At 39.1% G+C, this 13,617-nt stretch overlaps 1 protein-coding gene across 1 annotated transcript; it reads right to left on the bottom strand.

The window, feature by feature from the left end:
- Positions 1–1,689: 1,689 nt before the first annotated feature.
- CHMP2B (charged multivesicular body protein 2B) lies at positions 1,690–11,035 on the bottom strand (the record flags this gene model as incomplete). Its single annotated transcript, XM_079543142.1, has 6 exons — positions 1,690–1,803; positions 1,972–2,078; positions 3,120–3,222; positions 5,492–5,686; positions 7,907–7,998; positions 11,002–11,035. 6 exons carry the CDS (start codon positions 11,033–11,035, stop codon positions 1,690–1,692), a joined length of 645 nt encoding a protein of 214 aa, XP_079399268.1.
- Positions 11,036–13,617: the final 2,582 nt, after the last annotated feature.

The raw sequence follows: 13,617 nt of genomic DNA, 5'->3' as shown, positions 1-13,617 counted from the left end.
CTTTTATTAGATTTTTACAAAATAACTTGTTTTAAAAAAATCATTTTAGAGGGATAGGCAATATATAAACTTAAATGTTCATATCCACTGCCTCACAAATTAATAGCACATTCCTTACTTTCTCTAATTGTTATCAACATCCGTGTAAAAACAAACAAAAAAAGACATATGAAGATTCACCTATGCTTTTTTTCTCTGCTGATTTGAAACGTAAAGCAGATGGTGCAACGACAGTAGTTGCACAGAAGTTAATGCTTCCTCTTGCACTTTCTCTAAAAGCAGTGTTTTCAAGAAACTTGTACCTCAAAGTTTTTCTGTTTTCAATCTTCAGAGGTATTTTACTTTCTTCTTTGTAACAACAGTGCTTTTGTTGTTTCTGTTTGCTGAACAGCCCCACTATACCAGCACAACCAGGCAAATAATCTACAGCAGAGTAAGGGCCTGAGGAACTTTATGCTATCTGGGAAGTTGTAACTGGGAACTGCATTCTCAGACTTAGTCATCTACTAAAAATGTCAAGTTTTTATTTCATTAGTCAAATGCATTCCACCTAAAGCCAGAATCAAACTGATACAGCTAAGAGACCATAGGAAAAAAAACCTTAATGGAAGCAGAATGCTTTTATTGTAGTGTTTTGACAAGTAATTATCATGTATCATCCAAAATTGTCCTCGTAACTGAGAATTAGATTTAGTTTATCATCAGTGTGCTCAATTATATCTTAATAAACTCAACTATGCACAGTTACCTCCCATTAAGAAATACTGTAAAATATATACAAATGTTTCAGGCAAGTGTCCTTTTTGCAGATGCAGAAGTAGCATTTCTGAACAGGTACATTTCTAAACATCACTGAGGCTGATCAGAGCTCTTGCCATAATGTTTTGTGGAAACTCTTATATTTTACTCTCCTTTCAATGACTCATCCTGGGAAAAAAATAATCAAGAATACTAGATTTATATACATAAAGGCACAGGAATACTGTTAGGTTACAGTACAATAGAGTTCAATCAGTGCCTTTCATGCATTGAAGTTCACTAATATCTAAATCCCTTCCCAGTAGAATTAACTGCACGACTGTATCCTTCTCCTTTGACAAAAAGAATAATCAGCTATTTAGTCAACTAAAAGTTACTGCAGAAACTTGAAAGAAGTGCATAAACTGCTTTTTCTTTCTGCCTAAATTGCTGGACTTTCAAGGCTATTTCTCATTAGAACAAAATAATTTCAGCTAAGAGTAAAGGTGAAGTTTCATTTCTGCCAAGATGACAGACTAATAATTCTTCTATAGGAATAGATTTATAAAAATGATATATATTATACAGGTGCTATCCTAGGAGATAACACCACCAGCTACAAAACTGCCAATTTTAAGGACAGAAAAGGAACTGAGAAGAAAACTTTGAATTCAACAGAGAATGAATTCAGACTGTGTATAAATTTATCATTAGAGCTACATCCCTACCCAGTCCACTGCTCAAGACAATGGCATGCAATGGACACAGCAAGTGCTATTCTCCCTATCAGTTGATTCAGAGTGGTCTCCTTCTCCCTTCAGAGTATCAGTTTGAAGATATCATTTCTGCAGCTTCAGAGTTTTCCTAGGCATCAGTTGCATTGACAAAGTATTTGCACTTTTTACATCTGTCTGCAGCTGAATAATTAGAAGGCAGACTATTGCCATCAAGTTAATCAACTCCCAAAGCTTTGAGCTGTCGTTCAATCTCCTCATCTGATATGGTAGCAGCTTTTGATGTCGATGCAGATGGTAAACCTCTGGCAGCAGATGGAGCTTTGGCCATCTAGGAAGAGACAGAAACTTTCTTTAATCAAATGAATACCATTTATGAGAAACTGACTACTAGAACAGGACTTTAAAATAAAGGATGTTAGAAAAAAATACTCAGGGCGAGGGTGGTGAAAATCAACGAAAGGGAAGAAATATGTGAAATAATTCATAATACCCATACCTTTCCAGAGATTTCAATTCCTATCTCATCAAGCACTTGGTTAACAATATCCTGGCTTTCCTCCTCTTCATCAGAAGCATCAAAAATATCATCTAAAGTATCATTAACTTAGAAGAAAAAAAACAAAACATTACATTATGCAAAGAGACTACAAAAATCTACTGCTGTTTTTCTACCCTCCCAAAATACCACTAAATAAGATACCAGGAAAAAGCAACAGTATATTAGAGATGGTTTTCTTACTTCTGCCTTGCAAAGCCTGCAACTGTGGGGAGGTATAACATGATACAATATGACTGCTTTTGTAAAAACGTTTGGTTTCAGTGAAATAGCTCAGTTGTTCTATTACCACTCCACTATGTTTTAAGATATTTTCTTTTCAAAAACACCATCTACAGCTCCCTAAAAATCCCTTCCCTCTTCCAAATAAGTTGCAGAATTGTTACCTAATTTCTGAATTGCAACAATACAATTCTGGGCAAGTGAAGTGTTGATATCCTGCTCAACAATATTCTTTTGAGTTCATGCTATGGTATTAGGGCCAAAACAGCGACAAGGATTCGTATGGCAAGGAAAACGTGCTAGCAACACTGGGAAGTTCTGTAGTCTAGTTGGTAAAGGACAAAAACTACCAGAAACAAAAAACTTCCTTTATCACCCTTCAAAAGGAAGTTTGTGGCTTAAAAATCAGTAAGGAGATAAATAAATCCCATATCAGCATGTACATAAAGCTGAGATGATCAATAATTTCTCAGTTAAACTTGAATTGCTAACAGTCCAAAACAAAAACCATATACAGAATGATCAACTACAGGAAAAGCAGTATTTCCATGACCTCCTATTAGGTTATGCCAATAAAGCCTTGTAGTGGTCTCAAACCCTTTCCCCTTCCCGTATGTTCCTATTGGAAGTATGGTGAGAGTTTCACATGAAGAAGGAATGGATTAACATGCTACTAAAGTAGTGCTACCAAAAAGCCTAAGGCAGCCTCTCTGCTCAGACATTTATAGTTTTGTTTGCTTTTCACTTGCTATCACTTTCTTTGTTTGGAGAAATAAAACCTCAAACATCTGTATTTCTATACTGGTTTAAACCTTGCAGGGAACTATGGGATGCAGCTAGCTATTTTCCCTAAGCGCAGAACTTACTCATTTCTTCAGTCATTTCCATCTTCATATTTTCCTTCTGGAAATTCTGCATAGTTTGTAGTGTCTTTTGTGGATCCATTTTCTTATTAACTGCTTGCATTGTCTAATAACATGGGGGAAAAGTCACCATTATCATACAGTTAGACAGTAATAAAGGCCAATATATGCATTAAGAAGGAATAAAACTTCTCTAATAAAATAAACAATTTAGTCAAAATTTCATGTTTTTTGGTTCTTTCACATACCAGGAGCACTGCAGACACATAGATCAACAGTACAGTCTGCACCTAGCAAGAAATACTGCTTTCTACTAAACTAATAGATAAACTCTTTTAAATGTATGTGCCTTTCTTGCACCTTTATACTTGGAAAAATCTGCCTGATCTTAATGAAAAGAAGGGGAAAACATTTCCTTACTTGCAGGCTATACATTTTAGAGGTAAATGGCTGTAGGTTTTTTATTTGGTTGAAGAACACTTATTTCAACCACCACTAGAGGACAGACACTAAATTGCAATCATTTCCTTATGATACAATTTCATGGAAAAATGATTCTTTTTTTTGTGTAAAGCAAATAAGTGCTCACGTTAGCTTGCAGTGAACTCTTGTATTGAGTACAGATCAACTGTTTTACTAGAAGTACACAGCTGTCTTTGCTTATAAAAAGCATGCTTCTACATCTCTCATGGGATGTCTAAACCCAAATATAGGTGTGAGCAATATAAATGAAAGAGTAAATCCAAGAAGGTAACAGTTGGCTTGATAGCATCCCTTAAATTAGCCAGTACATCCACTACTACTTCATAGAAGCACTACTTCTTTACTTCTGATTTTGCTTGAAGTGACTATAGAATGTCTCAAGCTGGAAGGGATCTGTAAGGATCATCAAGTTCAACCTCTGACTCCACACAGGATCACCCAAAATCAGACCATATGACTGAGAACGTTGTCCAGATGCTTCTTGGACTCTGGCAAACTCGGTGCCATAACCACCACCCTGGGAAGCCTGTTCCAGTGCCTGACCACCATCTCAATTATGATAAAACAGTATGCTTCAAACATTACCTGAATTTCAAAGGTTGTGTCCCTATTCTTATTATTTTAATTGAAGAACTTGTTCTGGACTTGTAGGGTGTTAGTTCTTTAGAATTCTTCTACTCATAGATGAATATAAAAAAATATTTGTACTATATTGATTTTTGTATCTTTAGCAAATAGAGGTCAGACCCATGATTAAAAAAAACAGGTGACTACTCACTGGACTTTATCCAAAATTAGTGCCACACAAGGCTAAAAACCATTTTGATAATATTTTGGAAGTTTCGTACTCATGTATTTGTTGTACCTTTTAAGGCAACTGATTGCATATATTTTTCTACTGATGTAATAATTAATTAAAAAGCAAGATCAATTTGTTCCCATGCAAGACTCTTGGGAATATATTCAGCAAACTGTTTAGCCTGATTGGTCGTGTAGTCAGACACGCCACCTCTTTGTGGGTTAATCCTGAAAAATAAAGTTTGCTGCAGAGCTACAACTTCATCACTGGATGGGTTCGTTTCTGCCAACATACTCCTCTAAATATTTTTTTCACAGCAATAATTACTTTCTGCATTAAGCTGCAAGGCACATAACTGGATTTATCTCAGACTGTGACAGAAGTACTATTTATCTGTAATTACTTGTGCATCTTCTGTTCTCTATATCTCAAGTTGAACAATCCTGCTGCCAAAAGCAAGTTCCTTATTTATCAGTTCAAAGGAAATGGGAAAAAGTTCATAAGACTGTGATAACTCAGATGTTTCAGAGTCTTTTATGACCTAAGATTTGTGAGAAAACTTAATGCAATACTGGTTCCTTAGAGCACAGAGAGTGAAAATGACAGGGAATCCCAGATTAAATTTCCTCAGCAGTGTATCATTTCAAGTAATAACCTACCTTACACAAGCTATAAAGCTACTGTTACACACTGCCTTGATTTCCAGATGAAGCATTCCCCACCTTTTCCCCAGTAAAAACTGCTTGTGACATGACATACAAGCAAGAAATTGTAATTGCATGGTTGCCTGTCATTTTTGTGGTGGTGGTGGTGGTTTATTTTCGTCCACTGGAAGAGCCATTCCACTGGTCTTAAAGGTGAATTTTATCATGCAAACATTTGACAGATGTCTGAACCAAGAAGGTACTCCCAGTTAGGCTCTAACTGGCAGGACTAATTGGACAAAATTCATAATACAAATCAAATTATATTCCCCTACTGTATCCTCAGCACTGTTGATGGTAGTAAGCACTACACTTGATTCCATTAGTTACGGCATGCAAAATGTCTCCACGTTTACATTAAAATGCAGCATATACTTGTAACACCTTACTTTTGCTGTAGTTGACATAGCTCCAGCCATCTTCATCTGAGAGTTCATGACTTTTGTTTGAGTTGACATAGAAGTGACTTTAGAACTAACAGCATATGTTCGATTTTTCTGTTTCCGCAGTTGTACAAGCTGTTTGGCCAGAACTTTGCAGGCTTCCTTATTACCAGTCTTAGCCATTTTCTTTATCTCCAATTCCTATTAAAAACAAACAAACAAACAAACAACAAAAACAAACATTCAAATAATATAATAAAGTCCCAAGTTCAGGAATTTTTAGTGTTAACTATTTCCTATTGCTTTCTTTTTTTTTTCCAGGATTTTTTAAGTTATATCAACAGTTAACTGATTTTTTACTGAGGTTAGTCAAGGTTATTTCATAGAATAAATACAAAGCTGTCCTGCTTTGTATTTGAAATCCAAACTGAATCAGGTAGTATGGTGGCACAGTTTCCCGAAAGGTTTCACTTCAACTTTTATGAAATGTCACATTAATTTCTATGTGAATATTCAATTCTGTGTCTGGGTATGGAGTAACATTTAAAAAAAAAAAAAAAAAAAAAAAAAAAAAAAAAAAAAAAAAGTGAAGAAATAATTATGTCCAGCCAATTATTAGTGCCATGACTCTAATCTTTTTTGATTTCTTGCATTTACTAGCACTCCTGCTGCACTGCCCATGGAAGAAACAGTGAGGCCATAGCCTCTGCTGATTCTTCAGCTCAGAGATAATCTCATAAATTTTGGGGGAATAAGTAAATAAAGATAGGAAACAAAGGCTCTATTTGCCCACATCACTTACCTGAACTTATCACATAATAAAGCACTATAGCTTGTCTACAGCAACATGCACTTAACGTAGACACTACTGGCTAACAAGAAACAAACTTATTTTTCAGCTCAGGGAAACTGCAGGTACAGAAGTACCAGGGAAAAGTTTGGCACAAATAATTCTGTTAGCAGGGATTTTTTCAAATTATGCCTTTTGATTTGTAGCTCACAGAGACCACAAAAACAAAATTCCACAGTAGGCCCAGAATTTTGTTTTTTTCCATGCCTCAAATATTGCAAATGACTGAAGAGATTAGTTTAGACTGAATTCTTTAATAGCCAACATCTGCAAATAAAGATTCTCTCAGTGAGAGTACTAAGTAGCATTTATTACTTGACTTTTTTGAAAGATAAACCAAAATCAATCACTGCTACATCACTACAAATAATCCAGATAATAAACCAAATAAAATATTTATTATTTTATTCTTAACTTAGCAGAATTTGGATAGCAAGCTGCAATACAGTATTGGCTTTTTTTTCAGTGGCTTGGGGCTAGTTTATCCAACTCAGTTAGGTTCTTCTGAAAAAAATAAAATGAATATAGTCATATTGGGTTCCTGAACTGAAATAGAAGTGTCTGCACAGTATCAGGGATTCTCTTTCAGAGGAAAGAACATAATAAAATGTTCTGAGATTGACTGATAGATAAATAGGATCTGACTCTTACAAAGCAGTGTTTGATCTCCATTAATTGTCTTAACTGAAGAGCATATTTTAACTTTTTTTGAAGACATAATTTCATTTTTATCCCCCCAAACATCAAAAAAATTTCTGATAGAATTTAATGTCACAAATAATCATGAAAATTAAGGTATTTTTAGAATTAGAATATTTCCTACTGAAAAAGTCTTATCAGTGAGTAATCTATTACAAACTACCTGTTGTAAAGCTTCAAGAAACAATGTGACCTCATTTTAGCTCTCAAGGCCTGCTGTCATGAAACACCACCTCAGCAGCTACTGAAACACTGCCTGGATTTACATAGCTTTTCCCAGTCAGACCATGTCTTCATGCATCAAACCACACCACCTGTCACATCCATTTATCTAATTATGCTGCCACACAGCTGCAGCATCCATTCATGGAATACATGATAGCTCCCACACATGAAGTTTTAAAGAAGTTTTAATTTAGGCAAATATTTTTAACATTATTGGCTAGTTTTATGAAACTTCTAGCTGAACAAGAAGAATAATGCTATATGGATATTCGTAATACCTACAGTAAGAAAAACTGTCAGCATAAACATCATTTAGTCTTTCCATTACTATACCATTGATTGAAAGCCTAGTATGAAAAAATATCATGTTCTGAAGGATAGAGAATGCTAAAAATGGAGAGAAAAAATGTGGATGTAGTGATTAAATCCAAATGCATTGTTTCTTTCTCTAGCTATGTTAAAGACTGAGCATCAGAATCACTTTTAAATTGCTTTCCAACAAAATTTTAATAACTGAAAAGTCAAAAAGGAGAAGCCAATTTTTTCAGCGTTCAACTGTGATCCATTGAGCACTATCTTTAGCACTTTGCAAGTTGTTACGTTAGGCAGCTGTTTGTTTTTAAAACGAAATTCTCTGCTCTACTTACCAGCTGTTTTTCCTGTTTTTCAAGTGCTGCTCTATCTCTGGTTATAGTCCTCTGTGTACCTCTTAGCTCTCGGTTTTGCTCCTTTATTATATCTGGAAAAAAAATATTTACAGCTAGGAAAACTTTTCAGTAGTATATAAACATCTTGTCTGCAAAGCACTCTGCACACATGTTGTATTTTGGACAGCTTTTCGTTCAAAACAAAGTCAGCTACCAGAACTATCAGCAACTCAAATACATGAAAATACAGGCAACATACAATTTGATGTACACAGTGCAACTATAGCACAGCTTCAACAGCACAGGCCATATAACTTAGCATAACCTCTGCACCACAGCAAGATCCTTAACCACCCAGTAAGGATTAGATAGACACTTATCTGCAAGTTTCAGCTGTACCTCAGGATTAACATATTCAATATGAATTCAGATTTTGTCAACAAGTCAGACCTAACTGCAACAGGGAGGTCAGGTGAAGAAACCTAATACAGATGATTCCAGAGAAGTTATGGTGTTCTCAGAACCACTAAAACAGTGAAGATGCTTTTAAATGGAAGTCCAGGATCTGTCTTCTGACCTTATTATGGCTCAACAAAGATGATTATTTTCCTCCATAAATATAACACATCTCTACAACTCAACTTTAAGTCAGACCAAGAAGCAAGAATTCTTACACTTTTCCCAAAAGTTAATAACTGGCTAAGAGTATTTCAGTACAAAAGTGGAGGACTTTATAGCATAATGCTTTCTGGTGTACTACAACTGATGTAGTAAGCAGATGCTTGAACACTATCACAAGAAATGTAACATCCTCCACAGATGTTTCATCCATTCTGCTTACTAATTGGTAATATCCACTTAGTAAAAGCAAGAATTTCTTACAATATGGGCATCAGTCATGCCAGTTGCAGTTAACTTTTGTTAGAATTTACAGCAGGTGCATAGGTGTGATTCACCTGGGCGAAGGCAAGAGGCCTGCATCTGACTCAGAATCCTCTGACCTTTATAAAGGAAATAAACTGGTGCTTTTAGGAGGAGATTCATCTATTTCTAATGCATACATCTACTACTAGATAAATTTTGCATGGAAATTTAAAAGGAGCACACTATCACTTAAATTTTGTGTCTAATCCACAGAAGGACTGCCACAATGGGGTTCTGCTACAGTACTGAAAAAGGCTTAGGCGTGAGAAAAATCAGTGCAAATGGATAGTTATGAACAGAAATAAAGCCAGAAAAGATATAAAAGATTAATTGCTGATACACAGCCACTCTTAATTATTTTTATTTTTTTTAAGGCTGGCATCAGTTTTTCTAGGTACAAAGAAGCACTCAGATTCTGTTTTCTCCCATTAAGAAATACTGTAAAACATCCAGGGCTGAAATTAATTCAACCTTGAATAGGTTCTAATTAAAATAAAATAAAAAAAAAAAAACAAAACCATCAGCAGCAGGTACATACACATGGCCCACTCCCACCAAATGTTTTCAACCAAATAAACAAATTATATACTGCAAACAAACTCTGTGAAAACAGATTCCCTTCTGCAGTGCTACCATTACTCCCAGAACTACATAAAGATCATCCTCAGGAAATGGAGTTTTCAATGGACATTAACGAAGAGCTGAAAGATGATACAGAACATAACACTACATTCTACACATGAGCAAAGCAGCAGTGAGAATTATTGTGAATACAATGCCACAGGCAAGTAATTTGAAAGGCAGACAAATGGATATTACTTGGACAGCTGCATGCGTGAAAATGAAAGAAAAGGTTTAACAGCTACATACAAGACTACCTGCTCTAACTACAGCATCTTAAATTCCTTTAGAAAAGAAAACTTGAGAAATAGGAACTTCAGGACAATAAGAAATAAAATTGTCATGAGACCATATGGGCTAGCACAATGCTTGTTTTCTTCCTCTCTGATCTCACAGCATAGCTTAAACTAAAGACAGCAACACACTGAAAACAATGCTTGCTTGCAATTACAAGCTCTTCCACTTGTTTTTGCAAATGAGGGACGAGAACTTGTATCGGCTACACAGCAAAGTGAGAAGCAAGTTCCTAGCTTTGTTCCTTTTGCTGATGGCCATCCTAGGAGGCACCTGCACTCACACACCTGTGTGGGCAAGAGGGCACACCTCTGTTCCTGCAAACCGGCTGGACCAGAGATGGCTGGCAAGGCCTCACCTGGTGCTGTCATGGGAATGTAGCGTCATCTCCTCCTTCCTCCCCACAGACTGTGCACCAGAAATGGGAAGGAACGAGAGCAGATACGTATTCTTCCTGTGTGAAGTACAATTGGCTGGCACACAGCGTCACTTTTGGCACGCAGCTTTCAAATGAAGACCCAAATGATCCAGCAAGGAACATCACAGAATCACAGGGGTTGAGAGGAACCTCTGGGGATCATCAAGTCCAGCTAAGTCTTGCTAAAGCATCCGCCAAACCATGCAGCCAGCCTGGGGGCTTGTGCCCACACCCGGCATGCCCCTGCCCCGGGTGTTGGCTACACGAGGCAACGCTTTTTGCGAGAGCTGACAGCTGCACGCAGGACTTCCTTGTGAGGTAAGCAATCTTTTCTGGCTTTACTCTCGAGAGGGTCACTGCTGCGTCTGTTTGAACACTGTGCCCACAGACTGGCTGTGGAAATGACGAGACCAACTTGTCGGAAGGCCCGCACAGCACAAGTGCATCAGGGAGCTCAGCGACCGCAGCCTTCTGCTGGGGAGCATAGCGATGCTCAGCCGCCCACCCCGACACCACGGACAACCCTCGTTCCCCGGACTGGCACGACTCGTCTCTCTGTTTATTCCGGCTCCACCAACTCCCCACAGCTCGTTTTGTTCCCTCGCTGACAACGAACGGCGTTTGTTCTCTTTTTCTCCGGCACCCACACGAAGGGAATCGCCGGAGTCCGGCTTCCACCGCCACCCGTAGCCCAGCCGCCCCGTGGGGGGCACGGCGTCTTTCGCCTCCGCCCCCAGGTGCCTCCCGATGAGTCCCCCCGAGTTTCCGGGACGCCGGGCCCGGGCCTCCCCGAGGGCACCGCCACCGCCCTCCCCTGGGCGCCGCCAGCCGCGCTCACCGTCCACAGTCTTCTTCTTAAAAAGCGAAGCCATGCTGGCGCCCGGTCCCGAGCCCGCCGGAGACCCCTGAGCCTCAGCGGGCTCCTTCCTCCTCCTCAGGTGACCAGGAAGCGGCCCGACAGCTCACAGCGCCCGGCTCCTCCTCCCCAAGGCAAGGGGCGGGCCAGGGCCGGGCTGCGGCGCTTCTCCGCCTCCCTCGTCTGCGGCGGCGGCTCGGGTCGGCCGCTGCCTTCTGCAGCCCGAGCTGTCTGTGTTCATGATGTGCGGGAAGCGGGCATCTGCTGCCTATTCGTAGCTACCGTGGGGCACAAGAGAGAAGAGTGTAAAAAGTAATAATGTTTCTGGCTTTCAGAGTCTAATTACAATCCTCAATTTTTAATAAGGTAGTCACAGCGTAGCTGTTGCTAACTGATGTCTACACCAACTAATAAGAAAATAAAATCATAGCTGAAGAACGTACATGAATATTTAATACTGGTTTAAGGTCTTTTTTTTTTTTTTTTTTTTTTTTTTTTAGTGTGTTTTGTAAGGAAAAGCAAACAATTGTAATGTAGAAGTGTATTTTGACATCTAGACATAGTGCCTTCCCAGGTTGTCTTTGTGCTTATGGTCCCTGATCAGCCCTGCTTTTATAACCTCGCATGGAAAAACAATCTCTTGGAATAGCATACCGACAGTGTAAAGATTTATGTGGATTTTACGACAGTGATACTTAAAATCTGTATTTCTGGAAAATCAATTCCAAGTAGCTAGTTGCTACACCGAAATCTAGGTCATGCATGATGACATCAAATACTGTGAGTTTTAACAGTTTTCTGTAAGGTGAACGATGCACATTTTGCAAGTTTATTTCTGTATGTTCACTACTATCTATTCCATCTGATCACTTAGAAATGAGTTAGCCAGCACAACTGAAATTCTGGCATTAAAAATGCACAGATGAAGGGGAGGAGAGAGCTTGTATGGACATTCAGTTCCCCACTTTTCTGAGAGAAAGACTGAGCAGTTTACGCTGTTCTTCAAATGAGCTAATTAGCTGTGCAGCCAGAAAATCATTTTTCCACAAAATTTCTTCCTGAACGTTGTCTTGTGATGAGGGAAACAATGATCACAGAATATCCCAAGCTGGAAGGGACTCACAGGGATCACTGAGGTCAGTTCCCAACTCCACACAGGACCACCCAAAATCCAAACCCTATGGCTGGCAGCGATGTTGAAGTGCTTCCTGAACTCTGGCACTTGTGGCCGTGCCCACTGTCCTGGGCAGGCTGCTCCATGCCCACCACCCTCTGGTGCAGAGCCTGTCCCTAACCCCCAGCTGCCCTCCCCTGACACAGCTCCATGCCGTTCCCTCGAACCCTGTATCTGTCACACAGAGCAGAGCTCAGTGCTGCCCCTCCGCTCCCTATAAGGGGCTGCAGCTGTCATGAGGCCACCCCTCAGCTCCTCTGCTCTGCTCTGAACCAACCAAGGGACCTCAATTGCTTCTTATGCACCTTGCCCTTCAGGCCCTGCTCTCTGTGCTGCTTTTGTTGAACTCCATGTAAGTGGCAACTGTCCAGCCCTCTGATTTGCCACCATCTCTCCACAAGGCCTTTCTGCTCTTGAAGGAGTCAACAGGTCTTCCTACTTTTGTCATCTGCATACTTCTCTAGTACACCTTCGACTCCTGTATTCAAATCATTGATGAAAACATTCAAGAGAACTGGCTGGGAGCCGACTCTCTAGTTGGTTGGGGACTGTGATATATTGCAGGTGTGAAAAATTTAATTTCTTCAGATTTGTTATTGCTTGTTTATTGGGTGTAGGTGGCAAGGTTTGGTTAGGGGGATGGCTTCTGTAGAAAGGGTCTAGATGCTGCCCTGTTCCAGGCACAGCTGATGCCAGCTGGCTCCCATTGCCCTAGCCCACTCTATCTTACAGATATGATCAACACAAGTAGTGTAAGTGCATTTATGAGGGCCAAAGTGCTCTCTTCTGCAGGGCAGGGTTTCGGAAGGATGGTGTGATTCTGTATGAACTTAAAATTGAGCACGTTCAAATGGAAGTACAAAAAATTATAACTGTGTGTGTGTGCATACATAAGCTACTCTGCCATCCATTTAAATATTCAAGCACATTTTTAATTTAAACCAGGTGACTAGGTTCAGTTTACTTAAAACTGAATGTGTTCAGGTTCTCAGACAGAATGACTGATGTGGAGATACCCTTGCAAGTCATATCTTTTTCATACTTTTGATATAAAGGCTGATGCAGAAAAATACTCCTCTGACACACCTGGAGGAAAAAAAAAAATAGAGGTGAATTTGAGTCTTGAGATTACTCTCAAGGTTGTGCTTCAAACCTTTGAAGCTTTCTGACTGTATCAGTTAGTCTAATGAAAATTGTTAGACCTCCTTATCTTCATTTCTAGTGTGAGGGAAACTTTACAAGTGAACTTTATCTGACAAGCTAAGACAGGCTGTCTTGGGATGTTTTGTGAATAATGACCCAAATTCAGAACTCTGTTTGATCTATTCTGGGCCCTCATCTGCAGATACAAAAAAAAAAATTAAATGGGGCCATGTGTAGTAAAGAATGAAGTGAGTAAACTGAAAATTAGAGGAACCTGACAG

Source organism: Tetrao urogallus, assembly GCF_951394365.1.
Source record: "Tetrao urogallus genome assembly, chromosome: 1".
Taxonomy (NCBI): domain Eukaryota; kingdom Metazoa; phylum Chordata; class Aves; order Galliformes; family Phasianidae; genus Tetrao; species Tetrao urogallus.
This window is presented reverse-complemented; position numbering and strand designations above follow the sequence as displayed.